Consider the following 15,991-nt stretch of genomic DNA (forward strand, 5'->3'; position numbering starts at 1 on the left):
GGTTGACGAAGGAGTGCTGACATCAAACTTGAATGATAATAACGGTTCGAACGGATGGGGCGGCCATGCAACAAGCTGGGCACGGGCTGCGGTTGAAGCTTGTGGAAGAATCCGATGTCGACAAGAAGAACTTGTCCTATGTTATGCAATGTCGTTGGTGACCCTTGGCGAACTTTGGACAGGACAGGAGCTTTGAGGAATACGAGGGCTTCTGAGGGGCAGGAGCTCCCCAACCCCTGCAAAGACTTGAGCTTCCTTCATGCTTGTCGGCAGTGCTCGGCAATTTCTCCATTGTGGTTTTCTTTCATGGAGTATGGAACTTGAAAAGGAAATGCTCCTTCCATGTTGATGAACATAATGTCATGGCTAGTGCCTGGAACGCGCCGAGGCATTGTCATCCCATGAATGGCTGGGAGACCAAGCCAATATGCATCTCGGCAACACGACGCCGAAGAGTGCATTTAGGCCGCGAAAAAGTATAGCACGTCAGGGAGGTACGTGGTATGGAAGCTTGACAAAGCAAGGAAGCTTCCGTCAAAACCAGACGACGGACCAATGCACCGGCAACATTGGACTAGCCCAGCATGCCAAAGGTTGGTAGCAATAGCCCCGCCACTATGCAGGTCCGTAAGAGCCACAGAGCTACGAGAACGCAAGCCTCGATCGTTGAATGGCCCTGGGCGGGTTGGTACCTAGGTGCCCTGCAATTTAAGCAACTGTATCTCCGTTTCAGCATATGCTCTGCGTGCCATCGCATGACATTCCACTCGCCATGCCCTTCTTCACTGAGGGAATAATTCCACCAGCTCGAATATCTCGGAGCCCAAATGGTACACATTGCAGCTCGCCACAAACCACACGACAAAACTTTGCAAGCACACAATGCGTTTGCTGCAGCCGGCTCACGTGGACATGCCCCCTCCAAAGGAGTAGGGCCGCCGTGAGCACCTTGGCGCTCTCTTCGCTGTCAACACGCTGTGGTAGGAACTGGGGAACCCCAGCAACCTCCAATACCGATCGACGGCGAAGCCGTGCCTCATTCGCCCCAACTATTCCTGCGTCCAGCAAATCTCACCCAACCACCGCCTTATTCAGTTACACGCGACCACATTTCGAGTGCAGGTTGTGGGCAAACCATCACTTGACTTAGTACCAGAAGACCACGCATTCGTAGTGTGCAGTTCTACCAATAATTTGCACATCTGACCCCCGTCATAGCTCGACTGCTGACCCCGTCTTGAGTGCTAACGATGTACAGCAAAATTGAGAACGCTTGGCGGACTGAGTCGTTATACTATCATAAAACTGGGTAGTCTCCGATATCTTGTTTTTTGTGAAGGTCAACCCTCGCAGACTCACTACAACCAGGTGACTTACAGCTGGAACACCTGCCGTGGCAGTGTCAGATGGGAAGCCAATCATAACCCTTGTAGGAGCCCCGCCAAGCGTGGATGACTTAGTCGCGCTCCCTCAAACCTAAGTTGTCATCTTCTTTCCTTCGCTCCTTAGAGTAGAATCTTGGTCGATAGCACCTAATCGAGGTCTATACCAATGCGATGCAACCCAGGTCGTGACATTTTTTAAGCTAGCAGGGAGTTCGAAAAAACTAGAAGGGGGGTCGAAAGTTAGACCCTTATAAAATAGCAAGATACTAATAATAGATGTATTAATTAGACGAAAGTATATTTTAAAACTTTAAGCTTATATTATTGTGCTAGTTGTGGAGCTAGAATATATAAAAGTTAGTTCAGTATTATAGACGCGGTTACTATGAATATAAGTGGTTTTTAATACGTATATATATATATGTATCAAAGTATATATTTTTCCTTGAGTATAAATAACGTCAAATAGTAATTTAAGTTTACGATATAATCATATTAAGACTTAATGTAATGGGGATACCACACGTCTCACCTCGAGATATTCTCTTTGACTGGGTGGTTGCGGAGTTCTACCGGATCGGGGGTGAAACCCTCCCGACTCAGCTTGTCAGCTGAGACCGGCCCGCCACGACGGCTCTTCCTTACACTTAAGCACTTTATAATTATATTTTATTACTTGATTTGCCCTTTAAATTCTCTTTATATTATATAATTGTGATTTAATATTGGAATCATGTTAATTGTAATGCTATTTACTCTTTAATCTATTTCGACGTGGATGAGTGAGGAAAAGGAGGTCCCGGCTGCCCTCCTCGGCCACTGGAGGAAGAGATGGCTCACCGGAGCAGAGCATCACGATCGCCAGCGACGCGCTATCGCTGAGGAACCGGAGGGCCCTTCGATGCAGATACCGAAAGGGGGAAAGTATTTCGGCCTGAACCGACTGGAGGCGTCTACGCTGTGCCAGATCAGGACGGAAAAAATAGGACTAGCAGCCTTCTTATTCAAGACAGGGGCTTTTGGCGTGTACTCGCCGCTATGCCGCTGTGGCGACGCCCCTGAGACGGCAGAGCACGTAATCCTCTTTTGCGGGCTGTTGGAAGGACTGAGGGAACGATTACGGGCCGCTATCGCACCACGGCCACTATACTCTCGCAGAGACCTCGCAACGGCAACAGGAGAACCAGTAGTTAGTGGGACTATTGTAAGGTGGCTGCTAGGGACGGGTCGGACAGCTTCAAGGCCCAGATAGCATCGATCTTCTCAGGGGTGACTTTGTTGGTAGGTTGAGAACCAACGTAGTATGGTAGTGAACGCAACGCAGTCGCCAATAGGGCGAACCGACGACGCAGCGTATGTATTTAGTCCAGCCATTAGGGCACGGTTTGACATACGGGAGTACTGGTAGAGGTACCGGGGGCTTCGAGCCTACGACGTATTTAATAATAATAATAATAATCTTTAATCTAGTTAAGAATTATTTCGACAGGTACTTGATACAAGTATATATAACTAAAGCGAAAAGCATGTATATCAGAAACGTTTAGTAACTATTTTTAGACTGCCTCTTAAGTAGGGTTTTTATTATTGTTATATATTGGTGTTATTCTTACTTGGATTAGACGTGAGCAGATTTAACGAGCTAGTTAGGCAGCTGGTTTATTGTAAGAAAAACGGTTATATAAGGATAATTCGGATCTAGCATGTGTGAAGGTCAACCCTCGCAGACTCACTACAACCAGGTGACTTACAGCTGGAACACCTGCCATGGCAGTGCCAGATGGGAAGCCAATCATAACCCTTGTAGGAGCCCCGCCAAGCGTGGACGACTTAGTCGCGCTCCCTCAAACCTAAGTTGTCATCTTCTTTCCTTCGCTCCTCAGAGTAGAATCTTCGTCGATAGCACCTAATCGAGGTCTCTACCAATGCGATGCAACCCAGGTCGTGACAGCATGTACGTTCTCGGGATACTCCTACCTATTTTCTATATAACAAGCGCCATCATTATTTAGGTTAGAGTTTAGAATAATATATTTATTGAAGGTGTTTCTCAAGTTATTTATGTATCTATAAGTATCATTTATATTTCTAGAAACGGTATATAACCTACTATAGAACTAATATATATATACAATGCGATAGTAATATATTAATAAAGAACCTTGAGTATCTACTACTACTTAGTCTAGTATAATATAAGGGATTAAAACCCTTAATCCTTCTATTGACTTCGACTAAGCTATGGACTTAGACCCCACTACGAATTATTTCGACGCCCTGGTTAACTAGGCCTCTAAGTCTCCCGGAGAGGCTTCGATATCAAGGAAAAAAGGAAAAAGTACCCATAAATATCCCCGGATTTACGAGACAACGGACCGTTAGAAGCCTCCACGCCCCTTCCGCATAACGGCCCGTCGAGGAACCTTCGTCGCGACCAGCCCTTCAGCATGACTCGGAGACCGCAGTAGTTCCAGTCAATACTGCAATCTGAAAGAATATCTGACCAAGCTCGTCCAAGTGCTCGGTCTATCTGTGGTCTACCTACCGCTGCATGGCACTGGCATAAGCGTCACATACTCTCGTACGATTGTCAGCCCGGTTCGAAGTACCACTTGCCCCACGGTATGCGCGCAACGAGATGAACGTGGAGTATCGTGACCACAACCCTGGTCCCAATACGCCCACATCAAGCGCTGCCGTAAGAGAGTGGTGTAAGTAGATATACAATCTCCGAATCCCCTGGTTGCTTCGACGACGTTCGCCCAACAGCTTTGTTGACATGTGAGTGCAGACTTCTCCCTTTAGACCGGCGTCGATAGTTGCCGCAATAGGAAGGCCAACGAGAAACAACATTTTGAGTGCATCATGAGATGCAAATGTTGCATCGCGCGTCCGGTTCGCCTAGTTCTTTTATGAGTCGTCAACATCCGAAAGCGTAGTCAACTTTACCAGCCACAACCACGCCGATTGGACAGGGCACGGGCGGGCTGACCATCGAAATGACGAAGAAGGCACTCCAACTGCCGGCTTGTCTCCCTGTCCGCACGAACTGTCCATGTCGTGATACCCCGCAGTTTCGCTAACAGGTAGGGTCTTACCGCCTCGGAGTTTTCAATATTACGTGCAGAAGGGGGGTATGAGGTCGCAGATTTGGTCAACTGTATTGGTCGCCTGGCTTTCCAGAACGCTGCGAGACCATTCGCCGCGAACCAGGGCTCACTGCCGAGGCCTGAACGAATCTGTGCAGCACTCGACCCTCCTCGACCCCCCTCCTCGACCGTTACTTTCTGCAAAATTCATGGATATCAAGTTCCGGGTTGGTGTTCTTCACATTCCGTCGCCCACAAGCATCACCAAATTCGCTTGTTTAGGGACCATTCCAGTGCTTTAGGGGTCGACGATAATGTCGAGGGACGCTCACCCTGGGGGCATCGTGTGTGTGGATACATATTGGAATATCACCTCCCCCCTCCAATGACGTCACGTTGCGCGTGACTCGGTCTTGATGTCCAATGTGGCACGAAGGTAGGTAGTCATGTGTGACCAGAACCCCGTGGCTATTTTTCCCTGCAATCGCTGGCATATCCGAATACAGTCGTTCTACTCTCCAAGACCATCCGATGTAGGCAGTTGGTTGTCGCCAAGAGCCTTACACAACCTTGTCCTGTCGTGGCATCGCTTTCAAGCGGCCTCTCGTCTGGATTATACGATATTCTGTATCCCATCGTTACTCGTGATCGGAACATGCTTGGCTTACTCTCCTCCCAGTCCTCATGTCTTTGATCTTCTCGCCTTGTAAGTCATGACCGTAGGGACGGCAGCTTCGTTGTTGATATTTCACATCTTCCGAGGAAGGAAGTGGCGTTTCCGACTTCTCCACGATATCCGTATTCTTTTTTCGTAGGTAACACAATGTCATGCTCTGGAATGTGAGACAACCTTATTAAGAGGTTATCCAGCCCAGTGAGGTAGGTAAGACAGGCCTACTATGGAGCGTAATGTTCAATAAGGAATGTCTCCTTTTCGGGATGGTATCGCGATTGTAGGAAAGTGTGACGATTTCTCATACCGTCTATTGGACTTCAGCTTGGGCGAATGCGAGAAAGCAACATGATCTGTTCCGTGAAAGTCGAAGTTCACCCTGCGCAACATATGCGTCGACTTCGTTTAAGCCACGCCAAATGCAGCCGAGTTGGTTCTTCCTGCGAGTTCCCGAAATGAAGCTTCCATACATAATGCTACGAGTATGTTGGGCAGCATATAGAAAAGCCCAAGCGCTTGATCCGAGGCTTTATATACTCAGATATTAAGCATGCCATCTCGTATCTTGCTGTTCCGGCACTCGCCAAAGCAACCTTGGCCCATGATTAACCGGAACCCATTCGTGTTCGTCTGCTCGTTATCCGATGAGCCTTGTGCACAGAGCATCAGATCTTGGTAAACATAGAATACATACTATATTTATGCATATGGGATCGACATCGGAAGAGTCTCCAAGTGGACCAAGCCGACATTAGTCCCTGTCCCTTCAACATCGTGTCCCTGATCCGCAGACCAGATACCGGGTTGAGTAAGGGGTCGGACAACGTGGCAAATGCAGCTTCAACCCTTTTGTGGAAATCATCTGCAAACACACTGCTATCCGGTCGGTTAAATGTACAAGGAAGTATGCTGGCCGTCGGAAACCAGGAAATGGCAGTGTTCCACAGAGATCGCAGAGGCAATTTGCAGATTGCCTTTCGGGATTAGTTGGACTTGTGCCACGGAGCCGGAAAGCTCCAGTGTCTTTGTCATGATTCATGCTGTCGTAGATAGTGGCTGTTTTGACGTTGTTGTTGGAACGGAGGATTACGAGATGAGCATGCTGTAGAGCGATGTTGCTGACTTTGCGACTTGGAAGAGGCACAGGGGCGAGGTTGTGGAGAAAACATACCAAGCCAAGTCTAACAGAAGAGCGACCTTGTAGCCTTTGCAGCAAGTGGAGTTTGTTGCTTGTGGTCAATGCCTCCTACAGACGAACATGGGCTGGTTCTAGATGCCTCTGATATATGAGCCCAGAAGAGAATCTCCGCTAAAACCCTCAACAAGCTGCTTGTAGCTAGCAATCCAATTGCAATTCTTCCTTTCGTGAAAGCAGGCAGAAGTTCCTCTTCTGTCAACTTCGCCCACGGCACACTAGTCTCCATATTGACGAGCCAGGAGTCCCTGATAACCCATGGCTGGGTATGACAGCATGGTTACTAGAGGAATAGCTGATCCATCGAGAATCCTGTTCATCTTTGGTTGTGTATTGCTGCTAGTATTTATCCCAAGTACAGTTATATTGACTTCTATATTGGAATCACAATTCTTCCCATCTGAACTTGAAATCTAACAATCAGGACAGCGGGACAACGACCAAAGCGAATAGCGTAGAACAAAACAATCATCTCTCCAATATTAGGAGTCATATACTGCTCGATTTAACCCGTACGTCGACTTTGAGGCCATGAGCAACGATGTCAAACCGTTCGTTGAAGAGATTCAGTAAAACCTATATGCGATTGGACGCCTGGCTGACATATTTTGCCAGCAAGGGGACGGAATCTTTTTTTAGAGATTCAGCTTAGATAATATCAAGAGCTACATGAAGTGAGATGTACCTCTACGCCTAGATACGCTGATAGATAATACGCCCAGAGACCGACGAGGAACTAGGTTGCTGAGGCTGAAATACCGCAAAGCATCAGAGCCAAGAAGAAAAAGACAACTAGAAAATTCAACTGGATGAATTGAGAAACGAATCTTCTTATCTGATCAGAAAACAACCTATGATGTGGGAAGACTGGAACCGACTGCATTCGTAACCAGAGCACTGTAGGAAACCTAATGCAAATACATCAGAACTAACACAAGCTTCGGAACAGACGGATGAGATTTGAACCGGTGTCCTATTTACATGAAATAAACCACCCTTGGCTGATCCTTCTTCATCTTGCAGTCCCAGTGATTCGTGGAAGCTTGGTATAACGCCAGTTCTTGTCTCTACGTTATCCATGTTTTAAGATCTCATGATCCTTGGATTCGAGAATGTGTTTTACTAGGACACAATGAAGCTTAGGACGAAGGGGAAGTCAGAGTCCAGAAGGAAAGCACAGAGCAAGGAATCCAGGAGAAAGATAAGTGATCAACTCCAATAACCCCACGTAGAAAGTCGTAAATGGCCCAGAAACTAAAGTAGAAAACAGCATTGTAGGAATGTAGTAAGGAAGTCTTTAGGTACTTCAAAATAACAGCTCAAACTTCACGAAAAGGGACCTCATCACTTTCATAGCACAGGACCTATGGAACATATAAGGTCCATTGATACAATAGATTGTTATCAAATAAGCCACGACGCTGTTTCTGATTGTTGAGAAGTTGTATGTCCATATGCAACCAAGCGAGGCAGGTGTTAAGTCTGGGCTTGTCACACAGGCAGACACGTAGATAGAAAGAAGATGCGGCAGTGGCAGGCAGCTCGAGGCGACCTGTCTCCCCTCCTGAGGCTCGCCGGCAAGTTTGATGGGATAGTCTGCTGATATGTCAATGGGCCATAAGGAAAGTCGAGGTAGAAAAAGTATCATTGAATTGCCTCAGAGAAGCTAGGGATTGCTTAAATGCATAGTGTAATCGTATCACAAGGGCATGAAGTGATTTCATTGAAGACTACAATTACAGGGCCATGATGGAGAAGCGCCGCATGAGACGTTGTTCGTTTGTTATACAAGACACACTTCTCACCGACAAGATATATTGGTTTCGCTCAGTGGTACCCGCAGGTCATAAACATGTACAGAGACGAGGTTGGACCACGTCGAGAGCAGGAATTGAGCGCAACATTTAGACACTGGTCGTGGAGCCCGTGACATGATTGACACTGCTTATCCAGTTTGCCAGAAATAAGTAATTGATAAGTACGCGATTAACACAGTCGTCATGAGCAATAGGATGTTCGTATTGATTATGAACCAGCCACTGCCAACCCTGCGCATAAGCATCGCAGTCCGCATAAATGCAAGTCGAGTACAGACAATAATTATGACCGCTGCCACTGGCCGACAGCCTCTTCTACCATTTTCTTTATTTTGTCAAAGGCAAGTGATGACCTGAGCCAAGTCACTTGAGCATAGTCGAATGCCCCAAGGACATTTATTCCAAACATAGATACCAACGTGGGCGTAGAGCCGCCGCCTATACTACCCTCTAACTTCGGGACAGCGAGATGGGGAAATATCGACCAGAAGAGTAGTAGAATACACGATGACTGAAAAGTCTCATCCGGAAGTATCGATAGAAGCGATTTGCTTCTCGACTTCAGGAGTGGTGGCCGCAAGATGCCAAGAGAGGGTTGCGAGAGTGATGTTGTCCGCAATTTCGTGGGAGAGGTATGTTAAACACGGGGCCGCCCCTATCCTGGATTACTAGCGCTGGTACGGGTGATAGCCGCGGCTGCTGCCTCGTCCGCCGCCTCGGTAGTTGGCACCAGGCTTTCCGGCATTCTTGGGACCAGTGGGCGCATTCGGAGGCGGTGCTGCGTTCGGATCCGTCGGTCCGGGACTGTGGTTTGACCCGCCCCTGTTCCGACCAAATCCTCCACGGCCGCCTTGGTTGGGGTTCGGCTGGGGAACGTCGTCATACATGCCCTCCCACGAAGTCGGATCTCCTCCACCGCCTCCAGCCACGGCGTAGGCGCCTTGGTTGTAGTTTTGAACTCCACGTCCTCCACGCCGACCGCCACGTCCACCGCCGTACATCTGTTGTTGGTTGAAACCCTGTTGCTCTCCAGCACCAACGCCCGGGCTGCCGGCCTGTGCCATTTGGTTCTGCATTTGTTGCTGCATCTGCTGCATCATGGCGGGGTTCATGCCTGCCATGGGATTTTGGCCATTCTGGTTTCCGCCCTGAGCCATTTGGGCCATTTGCATTTGCATCATTTGCTGCATCATGGCTGGGTTCATGCCTCCCATGCCCATGCCCATTCCCATGCCTCGGTTCATGGCCACCTGCTGTTGCATCATGGCCATGTACTGCTGCATTCTTTGCATGTATTGGGCCATGACCTGCGGTGTCATGCCTCCTTGGCCCATCTGGTTGGCCATCTGGTTCTGAACGCCGTTCTGCTCTTCGACCCCGCCCTTTCTGAACTTGCCACCACCACGTCGCGAAGTCTCTTCCTCTTCGCGCATGTTGCCTCTCGGTTGGGCCTTCTTGACCTCAATAGGCTTTCCATGAATCTCCAAGTGAGTGCTCAAGCATGCGTCGACCCCGGCTTCGCTCTCGAACGTGACAAAGCCAAAGCCTCGAGGTCTGCCCGTGTCCTTGTCCATCATGAGCGTTGCATCAACAACGCGGCCGAACTGAGCGAAGTAATCCTTGAATTCAGACTCCGTCGTATCTTGGCTTACACCTCCAACGAAGATCTTACTGGTCTTCTCCTGCTCATCTCGTGGGATGGCTCGCTTGGGATCAATCTACAGCACTGGTCAGCTCTAGTCTGCTTTACCAAGGAAGTATGTAGCATACGATCTTTCCGTCCAAGAAGTGTTCCTTGACCATAACAATGTTCACAGTCTTGGGATCCTTGAAAGTCAAGAACCCGAAACCTCGAGAGCGACCAGTCGCACCGTCTCTCATGACTGTGCATTCGGTGACTTCGCCGTACTGTGAGAAGTAATCGCGCAGAGACTCTGGAGGCTGGTCAGTTGACGACTTCAAGGCGATAGATGCCATTTTTCATAAAACTTACGATCAGTCGTCTCCCAATTCAGACCGCCAATGAACATTTTCCTGTATCGAATCCATTGTCAGCCAGAGGTTCAATCGACAAACGTCCCGTGGTCAGTGCGATGCAAAAATGCAGGTTATTCTGGACAGGAAATGCAGATGGTAAAGCCTGGTTATCAATCCAGCAAACATGCTGGGCCTGAGTTCTGTGTTTTTGCCAAGAGAATGCAAGTTGCAGTGTATAAGTCGAGACCACGACACCATCACGCCTGGGGAATTTTTCGTCTATACGCGCAGGCACGCCTGAGAGGTCGTGCTTCGTGGTCGGCAGCAACAAGCATGGAGGAGTATGTTGCCAGGTTCGAGCCACTGATGTCGGATTGACAAGGTGTGAGCCCCTCTTTTTGCACCTCAAGGATTTCCATGTGAGCGTCTCGTGTCGACGGGTCAGAAACGTGGATGTAGTTTGAGATAACCCAATAATGAATTTCCGATGAGCAAGCCACAGACAGTATTTTCCCAGCAGGAAAGAGCTCATGCAGACTTGGAGGAAGGTGTGCCAGAAATGTTGTCGATTTTTGCTGTTCTCGTCTTGTGCTACCCTCAAGCTAGGTCATGGCCTCGAGCGCTATTCGCTGCTACTCTTTTGTTACAGCCAGCAAAGAGACCAATGTCCTCATCGAGCTTTATGAGCCTATCTTGACGAATGGCTATGGAAGGCAGTAGTGCGCTCTTGAACTGACTATAGTCGATGTCTGCATCGTGGCCTTCTTTCTGGTAGATTGGCGGACACTTTTCCGCATTCAACTCCTTCCTCTTCAGTCTTCGAAGTACTGTTTGGAGCATGACAGGTTGAGGCGATTTCGGTACGAATTGGTAAGCCGGCTGTTTTGGCAGTCCACCCCACAGCATTCTCTCTGGAGCCCAACTAGCCAAAAGATCTTGTAATTTCGTCTTCAGCCATCCATGACGGACCCTCAGGCCCCGAAACACGTCTTCTCCATGTGGTGCCTAGCAGCATAGTCTTGGACTGTCCTGCAACATCATGCCCAAATGCAATGATAACACCCAACTTTCCAGAGATGACCCCCTTCCATCGCAATGAATGCAAATGGGGCGCGGGGCCGATATGATTGATGGCTGCGTGCAAGTACGATACGCGGGGGGAAACTTGAAGCAAATTTACTTACCCGTCTTCTTTGGCACTAGAGCCTCGGCCACTGTGACTGTGGTATGTCGGAGTAGATACGTCTTGTTGCGAGTGGGAGTTTGCATCGTTATTCGACGCAGTATTGCCCAGGTTGAAGTTGACATCGTCATCATCCTCATAAGTATCTTCATGATACTCCTCTCCATAGCCGTTTTGCTCGGCAGCAGCATGGGCCGACTCGTCGGGGTTGTACTCGGGCACGGGGGCGGCGGGTGCATGAGGCTCAGATGACGGCTCCGGCTTCGAAGCTGCGGGTGTCGCTGCAGTGTCGTTATCATCGTAGCTAGCTAGAGTCAGTACCAAAAGAACCCGCAGAAGGTGACGACCAAGGCAGTCGCGTGGGCCAGGGAAGGCGCGACAGGCGGCAGGGTGCCATCGAAGGACTCACAGGTCGGCGAAGAGATCCTCCTCGAAATTCTCAGGTTCTGCCATCATGAGGGAGATGCTGAGGAAGCTAGACCGCGGCAGCAATCGTGAGTCGAACCCAGGCGACAGTACTGGGAAAGTTTGCTCAGTAGAGCTGCAGATGTCCCTACAGTCCAAGAAGTGTCTCAACCTTCACCAATGGCAGGAAAATATGTAAAGTACAACGATCAGGAAATAGACAGTAGAATAGAAAGGGGAATGATGCGATCGCTGATGACTTCCTAAGAGGAGGGGAGCGGTTATGAAGATGTTGATAGAAGAAATGGCAATTGAGGTAACTAGCGCCGGCCGGCATGAGCGAGCCAGAGCAAGCAGAGAAAGCAGGTGCATGGGCCACACGCAAGTTCAAGTCGGCAGCCGGTGCTTGGGTTATCCGCCAAAACCGGTTCCTGGCCTATGAACGGCTGCAGTTGGGCTGTCGTCCCACAATGCTGTGCTCAAAGACACAAGTGAGGGACTTGGATTGACTCAGGCAACCTCAAAAATGTGGAGTAGGACCTGAAATGTCGCCTTCTTTTGTAGGTTATCAGGTAAGGTAAGCTCTTGATATTGCGGCCAAGTCTGAACTCTGTGAACCAGTTCTAGGAAGAACGAATATGAAGTTGCAGGAACAAGTGTTTGTTTGCCGTTGGCCAATTCTGATGGTGAATTGAAGTTAGATCAAAATGAGGCTTGGCCTGGTTGTGTGGCTTGGAACCTTCCGGCCTCAAACTGGTTGGTTGCTTTCCAAGTCAATGCAGCTTTGCGGTTTTGGTCGCGGACTCAGCCGAAACAGTGGAGCCAAAGTAGCATGCTACAACCAGCCCATGTCTTGACTTGCGACTCCAGGGAGTTCTTGCAGTCGAGACTGTTCACAACTCTAGCCATGTAATCGCAGAGATATCGCCATAACACAGCCGTCACCATGTTCACATCTTCGGGCAGCGGCAAGAAGCCGCCCCAACAGGTAAGTCTTTAGCCTGTTTACACTGTATCCTCCCTAAACCGTCTGGAAGACCTCCCTCTGACCGTTGATGATGACGTAGGAAATGGTCCAAGTCGGTATGTCCTCTTGAATCCCGCCCCAAGAAACGTGTTGCAATATGACGTGAAGGCCACGGTGGAAGCAATTGCTGATATTTGTCCCTCTTTGCTTGTAGACAGATCCGAGTACGCAAGTCCTTTGTTCGTAACACATGGCAACGATGGAGGGGCGGCTAAGACTGAGTACAGGTCAACTTCGCCATTCTGGAGGGTTCAAAGAGAAAGTATACCGAAGCGGACTGCTCGAGATCCGAACCTGGTCGTGGGCGCAGCCTATTCGCACGCTGACATGCTCAAATTCGATTCCTTGTACGTCCCTCCACCTATTCAAATCGGCCTGCGAATAACGACCGAGACTGACGCCATGAGCAGAAGCATGTCTAGTGCGTCCTCACGACCCAAGACGCCTCCATCTTCTGCATTCCAGAAGGCCCGAACCAGCGATGTCAGTCCCCCACCACCGAAGCCCTCAGGCCTGTCCTCGCCTCCCCTGAAATCGTACATCAGCTTCCTCTCGAATACAAACCAGGACTGGACCGCGGATGATCCGGAGGGAGAAGATGAATACGGCTATGAAGATGATGATGGAGACGACTTTGGACTACCGAGTCTGGCAAATATGAAGCGGCGATCAAGGCGAATAGCAGCGGCTCAGGGAGCAAGCCAGTCGCAGGGGAATCTGTCCGCTCTCGAGACCACGTTTGGTTTCCCGTCCCGTCGTTATTCGGATAGTGCCGACATAGCGATCGAGCGACCCACCCCGACATACCCGATGCCTAGGAAGAGTGAAGGAAAGATTCTCAGGCCCCAGTACAAAGACATACTGAGAGGTGTTTCACTTTCATCCTTGGTTATTGTCTTTTTGTTGTTAACACGTAATCAGATCCGGCCAATGCTCTGCACTTGATCAACCACCCAGCCACCACGACGATTGCGACACCTAAGGAGATTGAAGCGGCCAACTCGCGGGTGACGAGGATCAATAAGTTCAAGAAGATACTCCAAGCTACGACGATTCCGCTGCCAGATTTGAGGCAGTTGGCATGGAGTGGAGTCCCAGAGGAAGTTCGGGCCATGACTTGGCAATTGCTGCTGAGCTATCTTCCTACAAGCAGCGAAAGACGAGTGACAACCCTGGAACGGAAACGCAAAGAGTATCTCGACGGGGTCAAGCAAGCGTTTGAGCGCGGCGGCAGCACCCCCGCCGCAAGTGGACGGGCAAGAGGACTGGATGAAGCAATATGGCACCAAATAAGCATCGATGTGCCACGGACGAACCCTCACATTGAACTGTACGGATACGAGGCGACGCAGCGGTCCCTAGAGCGAATACTATATCTTTGGGCAATTCGACATCCCGCAAGCGGCTACGTTCAGGGGATTAACGACCTCGTAACGCCGTTTTGGGAAGTCTTCTTAGGGACTTATATCACCGACTGTAATATCGAAAGTGGCATGGATCCGGGGCAGCTACCCAAGGCTGTTCTAGATGCCGTGGAAGCCGACTCTTTCTGGTGTTTGACGAAACTGCTCGATGGAATCCAGGATCATTACATCGTGGCCCAACCGGGCATACAGCGACAAGTTGCGGCATTGCGAGACCTTACCGCAAGGATTGATGGGGACCTCGCCAAACACCTCGAAAATGAACAGGTTGAATTCATTCAATTCAGCTTCCGCTGGATGAACTGCCTTCTCATGAGAGAAATCAGTGTCCGGAATACCATACGAATGTGGGATACTTATTTGGTTGGACCCCCTGCATCCACAATGTTGCTGCGTTGCTAACGATGCGATAGGCCGAGGAACAAGGTTTCTCTGAGTTCCATTTGTACGTGTGTGCCGCGTTCCTGGTCAAATGGTCGCCAAAGCTCCTGAAAATGGACTTTCAGGAGATCATGATGTTCCTTCAGGCGCTGCCAACTCGGGAGTGGACTGAAAAAGACATTGAGCTTCTGCTCAGTGAGGCATTCATATGGCAAAGCCTCTTCAAAAACTCGTCAGCCCACCTGAGAGGCGGATCAAGCCGGGTACCACCTGCAAACATGCAACTTTAGATAGCCCAATAAGACGCCAATAGGCACAGATGCCGTCAACACTCACCAGATGAGCGTTCATTGCGAGACTTACAGCGGGCTCATGTCGGAGGTCCAGGCGAGGTGGGCATTGTACATACGTTGAAAAAGAAGTCGCTTAACGTACCCCACAAGCAAGTTGGCCACTTTTTCTTGGCGCCGTATGAATAACTTCAATAACTTAACTAAACTAAAAAATAATAATTCAAACCAATCGGAATCCTCTTCCTCGTACGTATCTTTATCATTCTCACAAGCACGAGCATTATGTCCGGGCTCTCCGCAGACCCTACAGCGCCGTCGGCGTGGTTCGGCCGGTCTCGTACGACGACGACTTACACGTATATCATCCTGTAGCTGCTGTTCAATATCCCGTTGAGACTGTAACTCCTGAGCGTCTCGTAAACTAAGAGATCCTCCATCTTGTAGCTGTCGATTTTTAGTCCTTCGACGACGGCTTAGCTCTTGATTGGCCTTCCGAAGTGTAGTAACCTCATCCTCAAGTAAAACTAACCGATGCATAACAGCCGTCGCACCACGTGAAAATTGGTCAATAGCCGTAAGTATTGTCGTCGGGGAGCTATTCTGATACTGTACGATTCTGTTTTTAACGTATTCAGACTGGGATTGCGCCTCGGTTGGGTTATTTGGAGTCTTTGATTCCCAGATTAAGGGGGCGCCAGACGAGCTCCCAGGAGGTGTAGGCGTATGTAGCTTAATATCCAGCTGTGAAATCACATATTCCGGGTCGTACGGAATAAGTCCTGTCCCCCTGAAACCTGCCTGGATATTCGACTTAGTTATAGTCGTACGATACGCCCTATAGAATGCCGAAAAGAAATCCTCCTTCGAGATATGGGTTATATGCGCCCGTATTAGGTCTTCAATTTCTTTGCCGTACGACCTTTTCAAAGCCCTAAAACAGCCTACATCGAGAGACTGGAGCTTATGTGACAAATGAGCAGGCATACTAAGTGTAATAATATTATGCTCTTTGCAATATAGCTCGAAGTCAGTCGAGTGGTGGCTCTCATGCCCGTCGAGGATAAGAAGACGATAAACACCCTTCGTACGATCCTTCGTATAGCGATCAAAAGTGCTGAATCCAGTCTACGCCTCGCTCATTT

At 49.2% G+C, this 15,991-nt stretch overlaps 5 protein-coding genes across 5 annotated transcripts; 2 read left to right on the top strand and 3 right to left on the bottom strand.

The window, feature by feature from the left end:
- Nucleotides 1-584: 584 nt before the first annotated feature.
- Nucleotides 585-1,427, top strand: BCR38DRAFT_472206 (uncharacterized protein; the record flags this gene model as incomplete). The annotated part of the gene is made up of 2 exons (XM_040862900.1): nucleotides 585-623; nucleotides 734-1,427. 2 exons carry the CDS (start codon nucleotides 585-587, stop codon nucleotides 1,148-1,150), a joined length of 456 nt encoding a protein of 151 aa, XP_040719005.1. The 3' UTR covers nucleotides 1,151-1,427.
- A 2,499-nt stretch (nucleotides 1,428-3,926) lies between these two features.
- Nucleotides 3,927-4,238, bottom strand: BCR38DRAFT_406623 (uncharacterized protein; the record flags this gene model as incomplete). Its single annotated transcript, XM_040858072.1, has 1 exon — nucleotides 3,927-4,238. One exon carries the CDS (start codon nucleotides 4,236-4,238, stop codon nucleotides 3,927-3,929), a length of 312 nt encoding a protein of 103 aa, XP_040719006.1.
- Nucleotides 4,239-8,827: 4,589 nt separating this feature from the next.
- Nucleotides 8,828-10,189, bottom strand: BCR38DRAFT_406624 (uncharacterized protein; the record flags this gene model as incomplete). The annotated part of the gene is made up of 3 exons (XM_040858073.1): nucleotides 8,828-9,877; nucleotides 9,930-10,093; nucleotides 10,153-10,189. 3 exons carry the CDS (start codon nucleotides 10,187-10,189, stop codon nucleotides 8,828-8,830), a joined length of 1,251 nt encoding a protein of 416 aa, XP_040719007.1.
- Nucleotides 10,190-11,179: 990 nt separating this feature from the next.
- Nucleotides 11,180-11,917, bottom strand: BCR38DRAFT_137334 (uncharacterized protein). The gene is made up of 2 exons (XM_040853606.1): nucleotides 11,729-11,917; nucleotides 11,180-11,623 (listed from the first exon to the last, which is right to left on the bottom strand). Exons 1-2 carry the CDS (start codon nucleotides 11,773-11,775, stop codon nucleotides 11,317-11,319), a joined length of 354 nt encoding a protein of 117 aa, XP_040719008.1. The 5' UTR covers nucleotides 11,776-11,917; the 3' UTR covers nucleotides 11,180-11,316.
- Nucleotides 11,918-12,527: 610 nt separating this feature from the next.
- Nucleotides 12,528-15,010, top strand: BCR38DRAFT_424118 (GTPase-activating protein gyp1). The gene is made up of 7 exons (XM_040859630.1): nucleotides 12,528-12,712; nucleotides 12,792-12,807; nucleotides 12,906-12,915; nucleotides 12,979-13,098; nucleotides 13,162-13,619; nucleotides 13,673-14,538; nucleotides 14,589-15,010. The coding sequence occupies exons 1-7, from the start codon at nucleotides 12,671-12,673 to the stop codon at nucleotides 14,844-14,846; spliced, it is 1,770 nt and encodes a 589-aa protein (XP_040719009.1). The 5' UTR covers nucleotides 12,528-12,670; the 3' UTR covers nucleotides 14,847-15,010.
- Nucleotides 15,011-15,991: the final 981 nt, after the last annotated feature.

Source organism: Pseudomassariella vexata, assembly GCF_002105095.1.
Source record: "Pseudomassariella vexata strain CBS 129021 chromosome Unknown BCR38scaffold_3, whole genome shotgun sequence".
Taxonomy (NCBI): Eukaryota; Fungi; Ascomycota; class Sordariomycetes; order Amphisphaeriales; family Pseudomassariaceae; genus Pseudomassariella; species Pseudomassariella vexata.